The sequence below is a fragment of the Lynx rufus genome, unplaced genomic scaffold (genome assembly GCF_022079265.1).
Source record: "Lynx rufus isolate CCGP_SWC_20201006 ecotype Redwood Valley unplaced genomic scaffold, mLynRuf1.p SCAF_3, whole genome shotgun sequence".
Taxonomy (NCBI): Eukaryota; Metazoa; Chordata; class Mammalia; order Carnivora; family Felidae; genus Lynx; species Lynx rufus.
In genome coordinates, this window is record NW_025814845.1 from 18,150,642 (window position 1) to 18,174,431 (window position 23,790).

At 36.2% G+C, this 23,790-nt stretch overlaps 1 protein-coding gene across 8 annotated transcripts in view; it reads left to right on the forward strand.

The window, feature by feature from the left end:
• RBPJ (recombination signal binding protein for immunoglobulin kappa J region) overlaps positions 1-23,790 on the forward strand; it is a 101,960-nt gene that overhangs the window by 63,505 nt on the left and 14,665 nt on the right. For 5 of the 8 annotated variants that reach the window (XM_047091653.1, XM_047091652.1, XM_047091646.1 and 2 more), the window contains 2 exons: positions 11,078-11,173; positions 18,691-18,856. In XM_047091653.1, coding sequence (XP_046947609.1) covers positions 11,078-11,173; positions 18,691-18,856 — 262 coding nt within the window. Of the gene's footprint in view, positions 1-586; positions 647-2,204; positions 2,263-11,077; positions 11,174-18,690; positions 18,857-23,790 lie in introns of those variants that run through there. The other 3 variants (XM_047091651.1, XM_047091650.1, XM_047091648.1) reach the window with 3 other exon arrangements.

The following is a 23,790-nucleotide window of genomic DNA, read 5'->3' on the forward strand; positions in this document are numbered from 1 at the left end:
CTTCAACAATGGTGCAAAATTTGGCCAACACCAAATGCTGCTGATTTTACTGTTAGGTAAAAGTTTTGTTAAAAAACTCAAAAACAAGATTGAAAGGATCAAATTCTTTCCAAGTAACTTAAGTATATACCAAGACAAAGGTCAAGAATATTTACAGGAATAGAAAAGTATCAAATACTCAGAAGTCAGATTTATTGTGCCTTAACATATAATTAAAATATACCAGTCATACAAAAAAGCAGGAAAATATGATCCATAATGAGGGAAAAATTCAGTCAATTAAAACCAACCCAGCAGTGACAACATCTGATGGAATTAGACAAAGACATTAAAGCAGTTATTGTATTTGTCTTCTATGTGTTCAGTGTGCTAAGACCAGGAGTTTGAGATTTTTTTTCGTTAAAGGATCAGGTGGTAAACATTTTAGTTTTTGTGGCCCATGTATCCTCTGTTGTAACTACTCAGCTCTTTTGTAAAAAAATAGCCACAGACGATGTGTAAACAAATGGGCATGTCTGTATGCTGGAGTACAATTTTCTGTCACAAAGAGGGGTGCATCAGATTTGGTTTATGATTGTAATTGCAGATCCCTGAGCTAGAGAAGAGATTGAACAAGTTAAACAGAAGACATGGAAGATTTTAAAAGGTATCTAAATCAGGTTTCCTAGAGAGGAAAATTACAATATTTAAGATGAAGAAATACAGTTGATGGGATTAATTATAGGTACATACTGCTGAAGAAGAGACTAATGAACTTGAAGACATAACAATAGAAAGTATCCAAAATGAAGAACACAGAAAAAGTTCTCGGGGTAAAATAACTCAATCTGTAAGGGAGCTGTGGTTTATGTTCAAGTGGGCTAATATCCAAGTAATTGGAGTCAGCAAAGGGGGAGATACGATTAAAAGAATAGATGAAGAGATAATGGCTGAAATTTTCCTTAACTTGGTGAAAATTGTAAAACCATAGTTCTGAGAACTCAGTGAACCCAAGCGCAAAAACTACACTGGAGCATATTATAATCAAGTTGCTTAAAGTTGGTGATAAAGAGAAAATGTTAAAAGCAACAGAGAAAAAAGATGTGTACAAAGGAATGAAGACAGATGAGGATGATGAGAGACTTTTCATCAGAAATCTTCCTAAGAAGACAATGAGACAAGAGCTTTAAAGTACTCAAAGGGGGAAAAAAGGCAGCAACCTGGGATTCTGTCCCTGGGCAAGACAAAATAAAGACCCCTTTCTAGACATAAAAAAATGGAAAAGAATTGATCATATTCAGGCCTGAACTACTAGAAATGTTAAAGAAATCTTTCAAGCAGGACAGTCATAGCAGATAGAAATCAGATTCTGTACAAATTACTATGAAGAAAGGTGACATCACTACAGATTCTACTGATATATAAAGGATAACAAGCAAATATTATAAATAAGTTTCTGTTAATAATTCAACAACTTTTGAAGAAATGCACACATTTCTTGAAATTAGCAAACTACCAAAGCTTACTCAAGAAGAAACATAACCTGAATAGCCCTAATGTCTAAAGAAATCGAATTTGTAATTATAAACCTTCCCACAAAGAAAACTACAGGCTCAGATGATTTCACTCTTGAGGTCTTCCAGACGTATGAGAAGTAAATTATACCAGTTCTATATACACTCTTCCAGAAAATTGGAGAGTAGGATGTACTTCACAGTGCATTCTGTGAGGACAGCATTGCCCTGTTTTAAAAGCAGGGCAAAGACATTTCAAGAAAATAAAACAATAGACCAGTATCCCTTACAAACACAGATGCAAAAAGTCTTAAATTTTCAAAATGAAAACAACAATGTGGCTTTATCTCACAAATGGAAATCAATGTAATTCATTATATTAACAGAACAAAAAGGAAAATCATGTGGTCACCTCAAGAGATTTAGAAAAGCTTTTGACATTCATCCTTGATCATAATTTTCATCAAACTAGGAACAGAAGGGTATTTCCTCCTAAAAAAGCGTACCTACAAAAAAACTGTGTTTAACACAATACTTAACTGTGAAAAGACTGAATGTTTTCCCTCAAGATCAGGAACAATGCAAGATTGTCTGCTTTCACCGCTTCCATTTAACATTGTACTTGAAGTTCTAGTTAGTACAATCAGTTCAGGAAAGAAAAGGACGCCATCCAGATTGGAAAGAAAGAAGTAAAACTGTCTTTATTTGCAGACATGATCATCTATATGGAAAATCCTATGGAATCTTAAAAAGCTGCTAAAACTAATAGGTGAGTTTTGTCAAGATAGTAGGATACGTGATCAACATAAAAATGAATTGTTTTTTTATGTAAACAGTGGGAAATTGAAATTTAATAAACAATACTATATATAATCACATCAAAAGTATGTAATTCTTAGGGGAAAATCTGACACGAGATGTAAAAGCACTGTGCACTTGAATCTTTAAAATATTGTTGAGAGAGCTTGAAGTCCTGAATAAATATTCTTGGGACAGAAGACTCAATATTGTTAAGATGTCACTTCTTGCCAAATTGATCTATGGATTCAACTTAATACTTGTCAAAATCCCAGTGGACTTTTTGTAACAGTTGACAAACTGTGAAATTTATATGGAAATGCAAACAACCTTAAGCTACATTCAGTAATCATGGATGGTATTGGTGTAAAGACAACCAGGTAAATCACCCTAACAGAATAGTGGCCAGAGGAAGTTTTTGAGGTATATGTTCTTCATTCAAGGTGCAAAGGCAATTTAGTTAAAGGGTCTTTAAAGATTCTGGAACATTTGTATGTCCATATGCCCCTGTCATTTATATACATAGACACAAAATAACTATGATCCGTGGCTAGAACCATATGCAAAGATTAGCTTAAAATATACCTAAATGTAAAACTTCAAATTATATATATTTTAGAAGAAAATACAGGAGAATATCTTTGTGACCTTGGATTAGGCACATATTTCCTAGATATAACACCAAAGCACTAACTCTGGAAGAAAGAAATGAATACATTTTACTTCTTCAAAATTATGAGTAAAACATTTGTATCCAGATTATGAAAATAATAAAAAGTCAATAATAAGGAAATAACCCATTTTTTAAATAGGAAAATGATTTAGACAGGTACTTCTCCAGACACTGTGGCAAATAACCACTAAAGAAATGCAAATTAAGACCACAATGAGATATCTAGTAGGAAGAACTGATACTCTTATACTCTGGTGGTATGTAAAGTAATACAACAATTTAGGAAAATAATCTGGCACTTTCTGAAAAAGTTGAGTACACTCCTACCATATGGTGCAGCCATTCCATTTTTACATATTTATCAAGAGAAATTAAAACATAATGTGAATACAAAGACTTGATCACAGGTGTTTGTGGTAGTGTCAGTTATAATAGCCAAACAGGCATAACCCAAACATCTACCAACAGGTGAGTGAATCAACAAATTGTGATATATTCTACAGAGGATTTCTATTCAGCAATAAAAGGAATAAACTGTTGATACATGCAACAACATAGATAAAATCCTATGATAATTATGCTCTGTTTTCAAAAGAAGTCAGAAAAAAATGGATACATACTGCATGATTTCATTTACACAAAATTCTAGAAAATGGAAGCGAATCTATAATGGCAAAGCAGATCAGTGGTTTCCTGGGGACAGGGAGAGACAGGAGGAGGGATTAGAGGCAGAAGAGAAACTTGGGAATGAGGACCATCCTTGTAATGTGGTGATGGTATATACATATACCAAAACAACCCACTGTACACTTACATTTTACTGTGTTTCAATCTAGGGGCATATGGGTGGCTCAGTCGGTCAAGCATCCAAGCATCCGACTTTGGCTCAGATCACGATCTCACGGTCTGTGAGTTCAAGCCCTGCGTCAGACTCTGTGCTGACAGCTAGGAGCCTGGAGCCTGCTTCACATTCTGTGTCTCTCTCGCTCGCTGCCCCTCCCCCACTCACACTCTGTCTCTCTCTCTCAAAAGTAAATAAACATTAAAAAAAAAATAAAGTTGTAAAAGATTTTATTTGCTTTTATCCTTTAAAAATACCCTAAAAGGAATTAATATATCTTCAAGGGGAGAATTCAGTTAAAGTTTATTTCTTTTTAAATCTTTTTTAAAGATAGCAAGCTTACAGATTTTTATTCTTTATTATCAAAGCTAATATAAAGCAAATTTAGCAAAACAGTTTGTATAGAACAGAAAATTGGAATGTAAAAATCAGTGACCAATTCTATGATAAAAATTTAATTTTAAACCCAAAATTAAAAATTAGGAAGTTTTCCCTTTTGATAGTATAGCAAATTTAGGTTTCCTCTGGTTCCTTTTAATCATATTTTTCCATTTTTCCTTTAAAGAGTTTCTGTTAGGAAAACTTTAGTGTCTTTTATTCTATCAAAAATATTTTTTAAAGGAATTTTATATCTCTTTTATTGGGGTATGGGGAAATAGGGAGTTTAATTCAGAGAAGGTCCCTTAAGAAATAAATCTTCTAAACCTACCCTACTCTGTCTGTACCCTCATCTTCCAAATTAAGAAATATTGAAAAAAAAAAGCCTTTTTATTTAGAGGATGATATTTTGGGTAGTGTTCAAAACAATTATACCTCCTCAAAATTTAAATTTTTGATTAAGGATAGTTAACACTATGTACTTACTATTCAATGTTATTATAGATTCACTTTTTTTTTCCTTTTAAATAATTGCATTCTTTCAGAAATACAAATAGAATCAATTGAGTACTAACTTACAAGGGCATCCTACTCTCCTGAAATAGTCCCTGTAATGTGGCTTATGGGTATAGCAGACTGTGGATTCAAAAATAAAACCGAATGCCCAGACCTTATATTAATATATAGAAACAGTTGTTCTTTTATTGTGGAGGCTTCTCATTTTGTCATTTAGAGCCTGGGGCCATCAGTAAAAATATTAGTTGCAATGCAATTAGGTGTCAATCTCCAGGAATGTGTGCCTATCCCTTATGTGAGAGTATGTCTGAACTCTGGAGTTATGACCGGCAACAGCACTGTAACACATACTTTTAGAAAACATAGATATTACTCAACCTAATACCCCATTGTACTAAGAGACTTTGCCCTATTGTCAACAATCAGGTTAGAACTGGAATTTTGAATATATTTGTGTTCTGGGTAACCTTCAAAGGCATGTACTCTTAACTTTCTTCCCCTTTCTGACACTGCGGACTGGTACTCACTAATTCATGCATTTGCTTGAATTAATTTAGTACCAGGATTTCTTTTGTAAGGTTCTTTCTCCCCCCCATCCCCCCTTTGGGCTTGCTGTAATTGTAATTGTTGGAACTATTTTATGTTATTTACTCTGAAAACCTGTTTTCTATCACTTGGACTAACACTGTTGTTTTGTTTTGGATTTTTTCTGAAGCCCTATTCTCTGTTGGTCTCACTGCCTCCCCTCTGTTCTCATTATACATGTACAAACCTCCATTACTCTCCTGGTCACCCTATAGAAAAACTCAGTATCTGAAGCTATTTCTTGGTTTGTTTTCGAGGTTGCTCCAGAGTAAGTAGTAACATTCTAAGATGATAGTTAAGATTTAACCTCTGTATCTGTTGTCTGCTTCACAGGTTATATATATTTTGTCAATATATTTGTCAATATTAATTTTGGGATTCCATTGCCTTTCAGTGAGCCCCTATTTTTTCTTTTTGGATCTCTTTTCTTTCTTGTCCATAGCATGCAGTTTTGAGAAGCATTTTACCAGTGCCTGCTGAGAAACTCTTAAAGCAATGTATTGTCACCTACCCTGGATTATAGCTAAAATTACTGTTTGCTATGTCCATTTATGATCCACCCTCTTCGATTTGTGACAAGAGAATCCTCCATTCTTTATTAACTTAGGTCAGATTAATGTCTCTTTTGGTTCTTTATTTGTATTCAGATGTTACTAAGTGTTTTATATTACAGAGTACATTATTCATGTTTTAACCTAATTATGGATTTTACTTTATCATAAGAACCATGGGTAGCAAACACCATATAAACTAAGTAGAAATGAGATGAATTTAGATTTATAGTAAAATAAAACTATAAAGTTGAATATACATTAAGAGTAACGTGTGATCTTTGCTCTGTATGGTTATTAGGTAGTTAGTTTATAAGTGGTAAATAATTCATATAAAAATGGTTGCAACTAATATTCACCTTAGGCCAGTCACATGTTTATAGGACATTTTGGGGGAAGAAGAAAATGAGCTGGAATAGGAAGGGTCTGCGTGGTCCTTGGGATTCGAGGAGCCAAGTTTGTATCAACCAGGCCTAGATATGTAAGAACCGAGGTGATGACTTAACCTTTGAATGTCAGCACTCCCTACTGTTACATGTTCTCAAAATCCTCAAGTCTCCGATTTTTCTCTACATGGGTAAAGCCTTAAAGAAGTAGTGAAATGGTTTATTTCCAAAATAAACTTCATAGAATACAGAAGTGATGATGACCCAATCCTTACAATATGGTGGCCTTTGTCTATTTGGGAGGGGGAACCATGAGATCATGACCTGAGCGGAAATCCTGAGTCTGATGCTTAACCAACTGAGCCACCTAGATGCCCCATCAAATAATTTTTACGTTCTAAGGAATCGTTAAATGAAATTAACAAAGAATATACTTCAGACTTGTTAGAATAGTAACTATTCCAAGAAACTGGGATTTAACTTTGTCATTCTTTTTCAGAATTCACTAATACAAAGTAGTAATTCTAGTAAGATTCTTACGATACCTACATTATGCTTTCTAATGCTAAAATTTCCCTTATTCTTTTAAAAAAGACAATGGATGATTTTGCCATCTTGTTGGAATACTTTTGGCTTTTCTCTAACCCAGTGGTTTTCAACCCAGGTGACTTTGTCCTTCAACTCCCTTCACATTTACCATTATCTAGAGACGGTGTTGGTTGTCATAGTTTGAGGAAGGGTGCTACGGGCTTCAAATACGTAGATAGAAGTGTTGCTGAACACCCTACAGTGCACAGGATAGTCCCTCACAGCAAAGGATTATTTTGCCCAGGATGTCAATAGTACTGAAATTGAAACCCCATTCTGTTGGTGAAACCCTACTCTGTCTGGATGAAAGGCACATGGGCTGCATTCTGTGGGCTTTATTATTTTTGATTGTTATCTTTGATTGTTGGTTATGGCTACTTAAGATGCTGGAGGAAATGATCAGGCTTTAATTACCAGAGAACACAATTTTTAATGTGTTCGATGTTCTATTAAGAAAACAGGTTTTTTTTTTTCCTTTTTGAAAGAAGCTATATGGCCAATTAGTTATAAGGCAACTATTATTGATTATCTTAAGGTTCTAGTTGCTGTTTTAAGAAAGGGAAAGGATGAAAACTGGAGCTGTCATCTGCAATCACCATAAACAGCTTAAGATCTGAAATCTTTTGTCATAATCATAATTGTACACAGCTACTTCCAACATAGGCAACTAGCATGATGACCAGTGCCCAGGATGTAATAGGCTCTCAATAAATCCTGAATGGGAAGATGGGTAAATGTGCAGCTTACCTGTTGTGCCAAGTCAGGTGATACGCCTGAACATTTACCTCTAGGCCCTTTTCAAGTTTGCTCTATAGCTCCAGTGGAAGTGGTGCCATGCCTTGCCCTCCTGCCCCTCTCCTTTCTAAGAAAATAATAATAATAATAATAGCAACAACAATAATAATGGGAAGAGTTTACGGACATTTCGTAGATGTCCTTTTGTGGGGCTAACTTTAAACGTGTATCTACACATATGTTTTATGGGTGAGAAAACTCAGGCTTGGTGACAAGAGTTAACATTCAGACCTGTGTGTGTGTGTGTGTGTCACAGCAAAGAGATTGCAAAGTATCTCATAGTATAATTTTGTCCTTGAGAGTTGCACTACCTAAGTTTGAATCCTGGGTGTTTATCATCTTGCGAAAGTTATTTAACCTCTCCCCCATTTCTAAAATATACCTACTAGTATGTCTCAGAGACTTTGTAGTCTGGGAAGACAAAAAATAAGACGTGGAATCTGACAAACATATGAAGTAACTGCTGACTGATACAATAGAGATATTATAGTGATATAATGGTTAATGATATAATGCTTGTCATTGTATAGCTTGTCACTATAAATGCAAATATAATGTGTTAGGAGTAAGTATACTTAAAATTGCTACTTAAAATTTTTCTTTTCAAGTATATATCACTTTTTCAAGTTCAATGCTAAGAACTGGACTTCTCCGCTAGCTTTGTCAAGATACTGACTGGCCTTCTGACTTTGTTCCTGGTTTCTTACGTACCCTGAATTCTATGATCAGGCATCTGACTTAGCAACCACTCAGAAACCTTATTGTTATCCTTTCCAGACTGTACCCCTTATCCATTACCCAGCAGTTTTGAGATTATGCTTTCTGTATTCCCACCCTTGAAATGCTAGTAGGATTTGGCACGATCACTTATGGATTCCACAATTAGCTATTCCTTTGATACTGATCTTTGGTCATTTTATTGTCCATTCCTTTGAAGGTGTTGCCAATATTTATGGCTCCTTTCTTACCCATTAGACATTACAGTGGCTTCTCATTTTACAAATAATTTATAAGCCTTTCTGTTACCTGGCATTTGTTAGACTTCTTGCTAAAATTAAAATGACCTTGACCTCTGCAGCATCTCACCCTTTGATAGTTACCTCTTCAAGGTTGTCTCCTTCAATAGCATCTAATGCACAGCCTTAGTTCTCTCTCTTACTGGTTCTTCTCCATTTCCTTTTATACATTTTCTTCTTGACTCTCCTGTCACTATGCTTTCTTTCCAAGATTGCATTCACTGCTGTGGTTTTGTGTGTGAACTACACACCAGCAAACCCTATTTTTGCCCCCCAGACCCCTTACCGGAACTACAGATGAGTATTTCCAACAGCCTTTTGAATACTTAGAGCTTGGAGGTCCGGGATGCTTCAGAATTCACATTTGTCAAGCAGAATCTGTTAATATACACTTACTTCTCCCAAAACAAAAGATCTAAAAAATTATCAAGTCTTTTCCACCTCCCCTCCTACTATCTTGTTACTTCTTTTTTAATATGTCAACCTTTTTTCAAGTTTTGTCTCAATACTTTCTAATCCTTTCCCTATTCCACCACAAAAAATTAACTGAAACGGAAAAATAATTGTACGTTTAAAAAAACCCTTAAGATCTCCCATTGCCTTTTGTCTAGATTGAAAATCCAGATTCTATAGCACAGTGTTTTAAGAGATGGATTTTATTTTTTATTTTGTTACATTTAAATTTTTTATCCAGGTCTCTTAAAAAATTTGTAATACTTGCTACCGCTTTTATCATCATCTAGCATAGAATAATATTTGAATTAACTTAGGCTTTCATACTTTGTATATACATTTACAAATGTCAGATTTTCAAGGCGTTTGACAAGCCTCTCACAGTTTTACTGTACCCGGTTTATCAGCTTTATTCCCTTCAGTGGCTCACTTCAGACTCAGAATTGTTTCAGTTCCTGGCTGCCATTAACTGCAACACATTGGGCAAGACATTCAAAGTGGTAGGAACAATACTTTTACCTTTTTGAATTGTGAGGATTAAATGAAACAGTGCATATAAAGAGATTGGTTCGGGGCCTGGCACGTAGTAATCAAGAAATATTAGCTGCTGTTTTGTTATTGTGTCTGCCTGATTCCTCAGCCTGAATCTCAGTGTACCCAGATGTGCCGGATCTTTTTTGTCTTTGTGCATACTTCTCCAGACTCTGGAATGCCCTGTTCTTTCCTCCTTCCACTTCCTGTGTCTACCCCTCTTCCTTTGGAATTTAACTCTTCTAAGAAATTTTTCCTAGCATGTACAGTTAACCCTTCAACAACAACATGGATTTGAACTGCATGCAGATTTTTTTGATAAATGCAGTTTAGTACTGTAAATGGATTTTCCTTATATGATTTTTCTTAACATTTCCTTTAACTTACTGTATTAGAAGAATACAGTGTATAATACATATGACATACAGAATATATGTTAATCAATTATGGTTATCAGGCTTCTGGTCAACAGTCGGCTATTGGTGGGGGGGGGAGTCAAAAATTGTATGCAGATTTGTGACTGTGCAGGGTGCTGGCACCCAGCCCCCACGTTGTTCAAGAGTTTATAGTTCTTTATCACCCCTAACTTTACATAAACATTCCTTTAGTGGTACTTTTGTTCATACCTCTGAGTCGTGTATTTTATTACAATTTGTTTTCCAAAGTCTTGTCTTCATTCGACTTCAGTGAAGTCCCTGGTGAAGTCCCTTCAGTGATAGGGATTAATTCTCAAGCTATTGGATCCCAGTGTTAGCTGCCCTGCCTTGCATCCAACAGGTTTTCAGTCAGTAACCACAAATGCTGCCATCTGGATTATCTCATTTAATACCCACAACTGCTCTGTGTTAGGTCTGCATTATTATCTGACTGGGTGAGGTTGAATGTTTGCCCCAAGCCACTTACTTTCTAAGTGCTACAAGTTCTAGGGGCGCCTGGGTGGCTCAGTCAGTCAGGCATCCGACTTGGGCTCAGGTCATGAGCTCACAGCTTGCGTAGTCTTTATGTAAGGCTGTTTTTTTAAGAACATGTAATAATGACCTAATGTGAAAAAGTTATGGCTTTGTATTCATTGGAAGATACTGATTCTAATAGCTGGGGGAGTGGCGCTGGTGGTGGTGGGTAATTAGATTGTTAAGTACAAAAGTGTTGCATACCATTAATTTTACAAACAATTAAAAGGTAAATCAGGAGTGTGTATAATGATTCTAACTAAAATCATCATATAGAAGTTGTAATTGTGATTTGAGTTACAGCATAAATTCCAAGGCAACAGTTTCTTCTTTTAAAGAATAAAATACAGAGTTGAAGATGAACAGTATTTATATAATATTTAAATTTAATTCTTGGGTTGGTTTTGCTTTTTTGTTTTCATTTTTAGAAAATAAAAATACTTTTAATTATTCTTTTTATCATACAGCATAGTAATATTCTAAATCTCACCCCTATAATAGTAATATTTATATTTTATTTTAGGGAAGCTATGCGAAATTACTTAAAGGAGCGAGGGGATCAAACAGTACTTATTCTTCATGCAAAAGTTGCACAGAAGTCATACGGAAATGAAAAAAGGTAAGGTTATTGTTTTTCTGGCGGGTGGTTAATGGTAACTATTACATGGATTTGCAAATGATGTATTAGTATACAGGTTAGAGGTGGTTTCTTTTATTGGGTTAATTTGTAAGTACAAAATAAAAAATAGGGGATTTGCCCCTACTGAAGGGGAGAAACAAAGTGAACTGTGGCATATTTAATAAAGATCATCTGGCTAAATCCCTGATGTCATAAAATAAAAGAATCCATAATTTCAGGCGGGGGAGCTACATGATGTTCCCTAAGTATTTCTGTGGTGCATTAGCTTTTCAAAAAATACCTTTCCTTTTGGTGGAAAATGCAGTTTTATAAACATGTGACCCCCAGAGAACTATTTTGAAAAGAGGAAGGCTAACCAAACCCTGAATTGAACCATGGAGTGATTATAAGGAAAAGAGCTCCCAATGCTCTCCACCTTGACCCTGTGTCTATTTAGATTAAGAAAAAATAGTAAAATTGAGTTGGCAAGTTTGTACTCAGCATGTGGGCACTACAGAAATAACCTAGTGATCAGGTTAGCGGAATTAAATTATAACAAAAATGATCTTCATATTTAGCATCTGTTGCAGTATCTTATAAATTTCGGCATCTTGGGTGTATAATTACGGACTTTTGTTGCTTTTCATCTGGTTGCTGGAGTTTTCTTGTCTTCCGGATTTTTTTGGATTGGCAAGAAAGGCACCAAATTGGTGTGAGAGAAGGAATGAAAACTTAGGTTTGGACGTTAGGTTGAAGGGGATGACTGATATTTTAGAGTGTGTGAGGTAAAGGAAACCTTAGCATATGCATCAGAGAAGGGAATTATTAAAGTCCTCTAAATCTGAGCCAAGACAAAGGTGAAGCTATTTAACTGATAACTTTATCCTCAAATAGGATGAACAAATGCAAGTAATATTTAGGGCTCATACTGCCAAAGTGTTCTTTTTTTATCATTATTCAGATTTACTACATTTCCGATTATTTTATCTTAATTGACTAATAAAATGTAATCATCTGATTCAGAATTAAATATGGGAAGAAGTTGGTATCTTCAGTTTGGGACATAGAAACCAAGTCAGTATAAGTGGAACCCTCTTTTTTTAATGAAGTTGATAGTGGATATTCTTTATACAAGTGAAATTGAGTGTATGTGCAGAGCATCGTCTGTTTTTTTGTTTTTGTTTTTGTTTTCCTAAGCAAAACAGAGCAAGTTAACACCCTCCATGCTTGTAAGTCGAAAGAAGGCCAGCCTTGTACCTCATCGTGAATCTGAAGAGGAAACACTTTCCCTTTATTCAGCTCCAATTATGAACAAGAGTATAACTGCCTTACAGATATTTTAAATTTTTAATCCTCAGAATAATCTTGTTAATCAGTACGCTATATTCCTCATTCTATGAGTGAGAAAACTAAAGATCAGAGACTTTAGATATGCCCAGGTTCATCTTAGTTTAGGAATTGATGGAGCCAGGATTGGAACCCTGGAACTATAACTCCCAAATTTCGTATCCTCTCCATCGCCCTAATGTTCATAGCTTTCCATTTTGTGTTTGAGTGTTGCTCGCGCGCACGGTAGGGCTTAAAGATAGATGGAGGAGGTAAAGATGACTATAGAACGTCAACTGTGAACTTTGCCTAGGATTGTCCCTTCACCATTAGCGAAGCTGGGCTGGATCTGATGGAAGTAGGAATAGACGTGTTTATTGCAGCGATGCTGTTCTCTCTCTCTCTCTCTCTCTCTGGATTTTTGAAGGTGCATTTTGGTACAACTGGATTCATTCATTAATTCATTTATTCTTTATTGTGGTTAGGAAATTAGGTGCCATATACTTTGCAAAAGGATCTTTAAAGTCACTGTGTCTTTTAAGACCAGAACTGAGGCCATGAAGGGAAAGCAGAAAAGGAATCCAAATAAGGTTCCTGTTTGTTAGTCACTATCAAAAATAAGTGAATACAAAATGATAGTGGCTTCTCAGGTTGGTGATTTAAAGGTTACCCTGTGTGTGGTTGCCTTCATCTTCAGCTCTTCTCTGTTTGGGTATGGCCTGGCCAGGCTAAAACACCAGGTAAAGGAAAGCCTCAAGAATCTAAGCTTCTAGCCTCCAAAGAATGAAGAAGAAAAAATGACGAAAAAGCCTGAGTCCTGTATTTTTCTTTCCTGTATTTTTTACATATTTGTATTATTACATTTTCAGAGTAGACATGTATTAGTACTAGCTTTACAACAAAGGTGGAAACCTATTAAAATTACTTGATTTTTAAAAAGGATTATTAGTAGTAAGGGACTGCTCGTGTAGTGCAGCCTCCTGGACGACTGGCAAGCCAGTCGGGCCCCTTACGCATTGGTGGAGAGTAGAGTGGAAAGGGTAAAAGATCTGTCTTCTTTCTTGTTGATACAGATTCAGGCCTTTCTGAGAAGCTGCCAAGGCCTAAGGCGTGAGGTCACCTGGGGACATGACCACAGTCTTCTTGGCACTTAAATAACTATAGCAAATGATGCTAGAAATATTTGGTCAGGAAAATTTATCCTAAAATTTTGAGTTGTTCTTGGTATTAGAACTTTGTACCTAATAACTTTTTTTTTTTTTTTTTTGGACATCTGGTATCCCACTGATGTTAATGATTAGTTTTACTTTTTCATTAAAGAAGATTATTCCAGGTTGAAAAATAAGCTTTTAAAAGGATTGTTTTGTTTAGAGGAAAATTTTCGTTAAAGATAGGGAAATTACTTTTGACGTGTTAGTATTCCTTCAACTTCGTGTCAAGGGAAGTCATTAAACAGTACTGAAGGTGATAATGATGTTGTTGAGACAACAACAGTAAAGCCATTTAGACAATTTGATAATGCTTCTGAAGTCATACTGAGAATGTGTGGTTTTTTTTTTTTTTTTTTTAATTTTTTTTCAACGTTTATTTATTTTTGGGACAGAGAGAGACAGAGCATGAACGGGGGAGGGGCAGAGAGAGAGAGAGGGAGACACAGAATCGGAAACAGGCTCCAGGCTCTGAGCCATCAGCCCAGAGCCCGATGCGGGGCTCGAACTCACAGACCGCGAGATCGTGACCTGGCTGAAGTCGGAGGCTTAACCGACTGCGCCACCCAGGCGCCCCTGAGAATGTGTGTTAATAGAGGTAACTGAGGTGTGCAAAAAGTTTCTATTTGGTGCTTTTGGATTGGATAATCCTCAAAGGATCATGATTCTGCAAAGGTAGTCAGATAATGTAAATGACGCGTTTGGATTTGGTCTAACCTAACCTATTTTATATATTGGGCTGAATAAAAAGTCGTCTTTGAATCTGTAAGGTATTTTCCAGACCTCATCTCAGGGTTTGAGGAAAAAGTTGTTGAATCATCCTCTGAAAATAAAGACTAATTGTTTGAACTAGGAAATGAGTAAAATTGTAAATGTGTGTATATTGCCACCAAGTGGCAGAAAAAAAGCATTGTTTGTCATAGTTGCTAGATATAGCCATGGGAAATGTTAGAAAATAAAGGCACATTGTTTCATTGCATATTCTTTTACGGCAGCTGTTAAACCGTGAGCTGGCCACTTGTTTGTCAGACTTTTCACTGAGTATTTGGTACATATTGACCAACTGTCCAAATTTAAAAATCACTGATTGCACATGGCATTATAAGGTGTATTTTAATTTTTCTTCTGCTAATTAGGTAGCCTTTTTTAAATCCTCACTCCCTTTAATTTCCTTTTTTTTAATCTGCTCTTTTTTGTATGTATGCTTATCTTCTATTTGATTATGCTGCTACTGAAGTCTGTGGAAATGCAAACCTGATTCATTAACTATTTCTTAGGGAGTGCCAGTATTGGGATATTTAAGATATGATTTAATCAGCACATTGTATAGAAATAGTCTCAATGGTTAGATTGTATGGGATTTGCTGTTTTCTTGCATCACAACTTCTTTGAAGTGTTGTAGAGTTGACTAAAAAACAAGGCTAGTTCTGAGGCATTTGTGAAGATTCGTCTCATTTTTCTTATTACATGATTTGGAAAGCACTTTCAGTATAGAGTCTTGGTCCGTGTTTTAAGTGATAAAGAATTGCTTGCCAACCTAATTTTATACCTTGTTTCATGCCATTTTATCCCAGTACTCTTGAGAAAACGAGCACTACCCAATCTTGTACAGTTTTAGTCTTCTTTATAGTTTTTCAGATGTGAAATAAAAGTGTCTTTTATGAAAACTTGTTGAAATTTGACTCCCGCATCTGGTATACTCCACTAAAGCATGGCTCTTTGAATTTTATAGCTAGTATACCAGCTTATTAAGGAATCTTAATACCAGTGTTCAATAAAAAACGCTCATGGGAGACAAGTGTCCAAAATTGATGCCTTCTCAACCTCCCAGTAGTATGCCAGCTAGGTATTTGAGTCTGTGCCACGGTAAGCATTGGGTGGCTCCCAGCATTAGAGGCCAGAAAGATCCTGGGGGTAGACTTGAATTGAGCCAACTCCAGAACTAGCCCGGCTAATCCAGGCATCCCTCCAAACTTGGAGTGACCTGGAGCTGAGCCCACTACCTCGGCTGTGACCTCTGTGTCCATGGTCACAGTGAGAGTATGCAGGCATGAAAGCTGCTCTGCTTCCTTTTTACTGGTTTAAATAAATCTGAAAAGCCTCCAGGGCTTCCCTCCTTACTCAGCTTGACCCCTAGGTCCTGCTTGGTCCACTTCCCTGTTATCTAGGCTTCATCTGTTCTCAACTCCAGGCACACTGGAGTGGTCTGTGTTTGTTTTGACACAGACCATTTTGGTCCTTCCTACTTGCTTTTCCCTCAGCCACCCATGGCTTTAGGTTGTGACTCAACATCACCTTTTAAAGGAAGCTTTCTCTGGCCACCCTGGTCTTATATAAGCCGTTTTACTCATTTATGAGTAAAATGTTTTCTAAACTTTATGAGTAAAGTGTTTTTTTGTTTTGTTTCTTTTTTTTAAAATTAGCTGTCTCTCCTATTAGAGTTCGTGAATTCCATCAGGACAGGAATATTTGCCTTTTTTTTTTTTTTTTAACTACTATATTCCTAATGCCTGCAACACTACACTAGGGGTTCAGACTAGGGGTATAATAATTTAATGAATTGATGAATATTAAATACACCTAGCTCACTACTTATAAATTAATTAAAGTAGTTTTTAGTTAGAATTGAGCAAAAAGTAGGTGTTATACAAGTTTGATTCAATTCAGTAAATATTGTAGTTGGATGCTGGGGGCTGGGGGGGAAGCAAACAAGAAGTAGATACTAACTACCTTTAGGAAGAGCTGAAGCCAAATCCAGCCTGGTGTTGTCACTGTGTCACATACATATGCACAAATAGGTATGTGGGCACATTTTTTTTTTTAAGTCTATTGTTGGCCTCCAAGGTGTTAAAAGCATAAATATTTGCTAACTTTGAGAAATCCCATATAAAGTTTGGCTTCAAACGTTTGTGGAACAATTGGAGGATGTAACCAACACTAGGCCCACATGGCCGTAGTTCAGCAAAGTGATCGAGTGGGTGTGTAGCCACAGGCTCGCTATTCTATGTTGTGCCATGTCATCAGAGTCACAAACCAGTGGCTGATTGTCATTGCATTTAAGCCCTTCTTTCTCTTACAGTGGGCTTACAAGAGTTAAGAAGAATGCTCCTTTACTCATAACTGTATAAAAAGCAAGAATTACCATGAGGGCTGTGTGTTTCAAGAAAGAAGAGGGAACCTACTTGTTTGAATAATTAAAGGATATTCTTCCTTATTTATTTATTTGTTTTTTTTTTCAACGTTTATTTATTTTTGGGACAGAGAGAGACAGAGCATGAACGGGGGAGGGGCAGAGAGAGAGGGAGACACAGAATCGGAAACAGGTTCCAGGCTCTGAGCCATCAGCCTGACGCGGGGCTCGAACTCACAGACCGCGAGATCGTGACCTGGCTGAAGTCGGACGCTTAACCGACTGCGCCACCCAGGCGCCCCCTTCCTTATTTATTGTGCACCTGGTTCACCCACTAAATTACTTACCTGGTGACTCGTTGAGTTTACTTAGCTACTATTTCTGGTAGATATTTGAGTTTTCAGGCCCCTTGATGAGACATGGTGTCACTATTGAGCAAAAGCAAATTACCCTGTATATAAGGACTGGATTGATGGTCTGAATTATAAAATGTGGGGCTTGAACTAGGCTTTGAAACTGATATTTTTTAATTGTCAAGGAGAAGATAGCAGTTGACTCTTGCAGTACACGGGTTTGATCTGCATGAGTCTACTTATGTTCAGGTTTTTTTTCAGTTAATACAGTATAGTATTATAAATGTATTTTTTCTTCCTTATGATTTTCTTAGTAATATTTTCTTTAGCTTACTTTCTTGTAAGAATATAGTATGTAATACATATAACACACAAAATATGTGTTGACTGTTTATGTTAATGATAAGGCTTCCTGGTCAACAATAGGCTATTAGTTAAGTTTGGGAGAGTCAAATTTAGACATGGATTTTTGACTGCACAGGGATTTGGCACCCTTCACCCCCACATTGTTCAAAGGTCAACTGTATAAGGAAGTTATTCTAGGTGGGAAGAATTTTTGAGGGCAGGTTTTTGGCAACTAGCAAGACAAATCTGTTGGTGATCTGTGAGTTGAAAGGGTACAGTGGATTGTTCTTTCAGACATCCACTTGTCCGGGGTGTCATATACATAAAACACAGAAATCCGCTTACCCATTTGCTTTTAATTCTTCTACTTTGGTTAATATTTTGAAAGTTTCTCCTTTGGATATTGCTCTAATTCTATTTTCCAGGTGAATTACCAAATAAATTCAGTGTAATAGCCATAGCAATAATGTCATTAATTAATATATCATTTTGAGTAGATCTTAATAACTGCAGAGTCTGCGATGGCATATTATTTTTTGTAACCTGTTAGACATCATTGGATTTACTGAAGTCCAATAGTTCAGAACTCTGAGCTGTGAAAATTTAAAGGGAGACTCCATCCTCTAAAAAGTATCTATCTAATCTTGGAGTGCTTGGATGGCTCAGTTGATTGAAGGTCCAACTTTGGCTCAGGTCATGATCTCACGGTTCATGAGTTCGAGCCCTATGTCAGGCTCGGTGCTGACAGCTCAGAGCCTGAAGCCTGCTTCGGATTCTGTGTCTCCCTCTCTCTGTCTCTGCCCCTCCCCCACTCACACTCTTTCTCTCTCTCTCTCTCTCTCAAAAATAAATGAACATTAAAAAACTAATAAAAATAAAAAGTATCTAATCTTATTGAATGCATAATTCCAGTATAGATGAATCTTCCCCAAACAAATGTAGTCTTTGTGGAAGCCTTGATTTCTGTGCTATGGACATGATTAATTGGCATGACAAAAGGCTTCACCAAAATAGTTCATTAGGAGATGACTTAGTATAGTTCAGTATAATTTTATATTCATATGTTCAAAGAAAGGTAATGCTTTCTTGAATCTAATTGCATTGTTTGGTTTTGTATTTGTGTGTGTGTGTGTGTGTGTTTCTACCATTGTTTAGGTTTTTTTGCCCTCCTCCTTGTGTGTATCTTATGGGCAGTGGATGGAAGAAAAAAAAAGAACAAATGGAACGTGATGGTTGTTCTGAACAAGAGTCTCAACCATGTGCATTTATTGGAATAGGAAATAGTGACCAAGAAATGCAGCAGCTGAACTTGGAAGGAAAGGTAAATTAAACTCTGTTGGTTCTCCTAAAAGGGCACCCTGGTACCCTATTAGCATGCAGTTTCCTTATTTATTTTTGTGGTGATGATTTTTTTTTTCTTTTATGGCTTTTGGTAGCAATTTTCTGAACACACCCTCCCCGTTCCATCCCTCAGAGAGAAACTTCTTAAATAGTTGCAGTCTAGTCACAAGCTGTTGACATCTAAAGGTGGCTTGTTAGCAGTTTTAACAGTCTGAATCAGATTGCCATTGGAAGCCAGTAATAAACTTAAGAGGCTAATCCCTCATGTGTCTGACAGGGGGGCATGATACTCAAGTAACAGTGAACGCGTATAGCTCAGTAATGTTTTACGCTGTCTCTTAATCTTAGTCTTAATCTTAATCTTAGTCTTACACTAGAAACAAAGTGACACAGATAAATTCTTAGAACGATTTACCTGGGCTATAAAGATCTTAAATGTTTTACGTAGCTTCTCTGTGAAGCAAAACTATGCTATAGACAAAAACAGCCACAATTAGCTTCACTCAAACGTTTAGGGATTTTCTGTGATTAATTTGCTAGGGAATGAAATTTAAGTATTAGTTTTGCTAATTGTGTTTTATGAAATTATGAAGCAGTCATTTCACTTTATACCTTTAGTATTCAAAAATAGTTCTTAATGACTTAGCATTTAACTATTATTTTATTTTCCCTTGATATTAAAATCTGGAAAATGGTTAGTTCTCAACAACCACGTGAATATCCTTTAAAATAGCGTATGAAAAGCTGTTTCCTCATTCAGTAAATCTTCACTGAATATCTTCGTGTTTGCTGTGTTGTAGCTGGCAGTACAGATGGGGGCTGCAGAGTGACATTGAAGGTGATGAGCTAGGAGATTTGTACATTTCGATTCAGTTTTAGCCATTTTATAGCTAATACGGAGCATGAGCACTAAGAAGCCTTAATATCAACCTTCTTCAGATATTTTTATGAATGACATTTGTATCCTTAAAATGTTTATTGGTAAGACTTATCAACTATGTATTTTTAATTAAGTTTGCAATAAAACTTACTATAATAGAAGTGGTTTCATCTTAAAAGAAAATACAGCAGCAAGAAATATTTCTAAATTATGACCCTACAACTGGAGTAAAGGATGTATTTAAGTGATAGGGTGATCTGATGGGCCTTAGCTGTGTCTCCTCTATTTTCCTGTTACGTAGAAAGTCTCAGAGTTACAGGTCTCCAGGGTGTACATTTAGATACTTGGTACTATGAAATGAGTACTTAAATAGGTAGTGAGAAGCCAGGGATTGTAGCTACCAGGGTATATAATTGTTAACTGAATTTCTTTGCCTACTTTAACCAATTCCAGCTTCCAGCATTTTAAGGGAAGTAATACCAAACAAACAGCATCCTCACTTGCCTGTATCAGCATCGTGGCTTAGTATACCTTTCTTCAACTTATACCATTATATTCTTTCCCTAAGCCCTAAAGATTCACAGAAGAAGAAAAGAATACCTGAAAGCTTGAGCATTAACTAGTATTTAAAACATCTAATGGGTTATATTTAAAACATATAATGTCTGTAAGCCAAAGCTGTTAATATTAGTTTTCATGAAAAATGCTATCAGAGAAGTCTTACTTACTTTATATAAAGGAAGACTTGTCGGGAGTCAGCAGAAGGCATTCGAGGTGGAACAGGAACATCATATGTGCTTGGAGCCTAAAGGCGTGTGTAATATATTTGAGCCTAGGAAGGCAAAGATGTCCTGAGTAGTGACATGCTGAGCCTCAGAAAAGGGACCCTTTGCTCCCACCTGTCTCTCTTAACCTCCATTCACTTAAGGTAACACTGTTTTCTTTTAGTAGCCTCCTCATTGAATGGTACAATTTAGTCATTATCGGAAAAGAAAGGCTATTTATTTTGTACTATTGGGTACTTATACTTAATATTCATTACAATAAAGTTCTAATTTATGTGGCACTTCATACGGTCATGACATTGACTCTATGTTGATAATATTTTGGATCTGAGATTTCACTTAATGATGTTTTTATTTGTTAAATACTCATTTTTCCTCAATTTTACATCTTACATAGTTGGAACTAGGTAAGCTATACAACATGAATTGATTCCCTACTTAGCCCACTTGTGTTTTTCTTACACTTAAAAGTTACATCCCCTACACCTCACTTGCTAGCACTTTTTCATTTCTATAATTCAGATTCTATGATGCGGACATTTCTACAGTACTTTTGCAGTGTTGTATTTGGTATTGCTTTCTCATTTGGGGGCACATTTTTTACTATGGCCTGAAGATCTTCAAGTTCTTAAGTTACATTGTTCATTATTGATAGAAAGGTTTATTATATGCCATTTTCTATTCTAGAATTTTGTTAGCTAATCTAGCGTTTTTGTATGACGAATGTAACTTTAAATTTTATTTATTTTCTATTTTCTTAAAGCAATAGTACTTTTTCTGAGTGGTGACTTTTTCCTTTTTTTTTTTTTTTTTTTTTTTACATTTATTCATTTTTGAGAGACAGAGACAGAACGCGAGTGAGGAAGGAACAGAGAGAGAGGGAGACACAGAATCTGAAGCAGGCTCCAGGCTCTGAGCTGTCAGCATAGAACCCGATACAGGGCTTGAACCCATGAACCGCAAGATCATGACCCGAGTATGAAGTTGGATGCTCAACCGACTGAGCCACCTAGGTGCCCCCCCCCCTTTTTTTAAATGGAATTTGAGTTTGTAGTCAGTGGTCTTAGTTTTTTAAAAAATAATAATTCTAATAAAGTTATCCCAGGGGCATCTGGGTGGCTCAGTTGCTTAAACGTCTGACTCCACCTCAGCTCAGCTTGATCTCAGGGTCGTGAGTTCAAGCCCCATGTTGTGCTCCGTGCTGGGCGTGAAGACTACTTTAAAAAAAAAAAAAAAAAAAAAAAGTTGTCCTAGCCATGATTATTTTCTTGTGGATTCAGACTACTCACTTTTATAAAAATAGGGATACATTTTCCTTTTTTTTCCAGAGATATGTGTTTGCTTTTTCCAGACAAAAACTTTGTGTGAAAGGCTTTTGCCTATGAGAATTTGTCTTTTAGATACACATTTCGTTTTGTTCCTTGTAACCATCTGCGTTAGTTAGTATATCGATACCCATTTTCCTAGACTTTATGGTGCAGAACAGTTCCATCAGCTTAGGCTTAATTTGACCTTCAGTGCTTTTTGATGTATGGAAGACCTGTCACTCCCGCCATAGCATCTCTGAGCTTGGAGATCCTTGGGTAGAAGGAGTTGTGTGAGTACGAAGAACTGTTGTTTTTATTTTTCTTATTACTGTTATTAGCTTTATCTTAATTTTATCTTCTGTCGAACAAAGCTTCTCAAAGCTTTTACCACATTTTTGAATTTGTGAAGACCTAATGAAGTGTAAAATACAGTGGCACCTACATCGTTTTACATAACTTTGCTATGAGAAATGAAATAAACTCTGGCATTATTTTTGTTGTGCTAAAATTACACGTGATTAAAATTTAAAAAGTTAAAAACTTAGAGTACATTAGCTGTTTCCTAAACAAGTGGCATTTTCCCTGATTTTTAAAAGAAACACACAACAGAGGTAGTCAAGGAAACTTGTGTAGCCTAATTACAAGGTAGAGAATTGATCTTCTAAAAAATATAATTTAGATATTTTAAATACTTAAGCTGTGTTTGAGCATTATTTACCCAATCTGGAAAAGGAGATCAATAATTTAGGGGCACCTGGGTGGCTCCGTCGGTTAAGTGTCCAACTTCGGCTCGGGTCATGATCTCGCGGTCTATGGGTTCGAGCCCTGCGTCGGGCTCTGTGCTGACAGCTCAGAGCCTGAAGTCTGCTTTGGATTTTGTGTCTCCCTCTCTTTCTGCCCCTCCCCTGCTCACACTCTGTCTTTCTCTCTCTCAAAAATAAATGAACATTTAAAAAAAATAATATAGTTCCTTCCCTAATTCATAGGGATCGGGGGAATAGGAATGATAATAGAATTGTCATATATATTTGAGATAGTTGCTGCTACTTTGTGAGTGCTGTAACTCTTGAATGCTATCTTTTCAGGTACCAGAATTTATTTTCTGGTAGACTGGCATTATACCTTGCTATGTTTATCTTCTCTATTACCTTTCAATCCAGTTGCATATTTTTTTTTTAAGTAAGCACAACCCCCAATGTAGGACTTGAACTCACAACCCTGAGATCAAGAATCATATGCTCCATTGATTAAGCCAAACGGGGGCCCCTCAGTCAGTTCTTTTGATGATATAGTATGAATTATCCCATTTGGCAAAGTTTACCATTTTTTATGAAGAGTTCTTTAAAGTATACTCCTAACCTTTTCTGGCATAAAATATTTTATAATTCTCCAGTTACTCTAACTTTGTTTTTATCAGACTTATAGGTGGTTCTGTAGTGTTCATCCATGTAAAGAAAAACTGTGCACTATTTTGAAAAGGATCACTGCTAAAAATCTTATACAGATTCAGTTGAATTCTGATAGCTTTATTTATTTTGTTTCATTGCAGAAATACAGTCATGGGCTTTTTTTGAACTGTAAAATTCTGTGTTTTTTTTTTTTAATGTTTATTTGTTTATTTCTGAGAAGGAGAGAAAGAGAGAGCAGAAGTGGGGGAGGGGTAGAGAGGGAGAGAGAGGGTTAGAAAGAACCCCAAGCAGGATTCTGTCAGCACAGAGCCTGACGCAGTGCTCGAACTCATTAACCTTAGATCAGGACCTGAGTCAGGATCAAGGGTCACACATTTAACTAACTGAGCTACCAGGTGCCCTGTTAAGTTCTATTTTTAAAAAATTACTGTTACAGCATTTATAATTCTTTTATGTTGGTATAGAGCTATATAAAATAAGAAAAAACTGTGTTTTAAAATGGATAAAATGGATCGTAATGTAGTATTTCATAG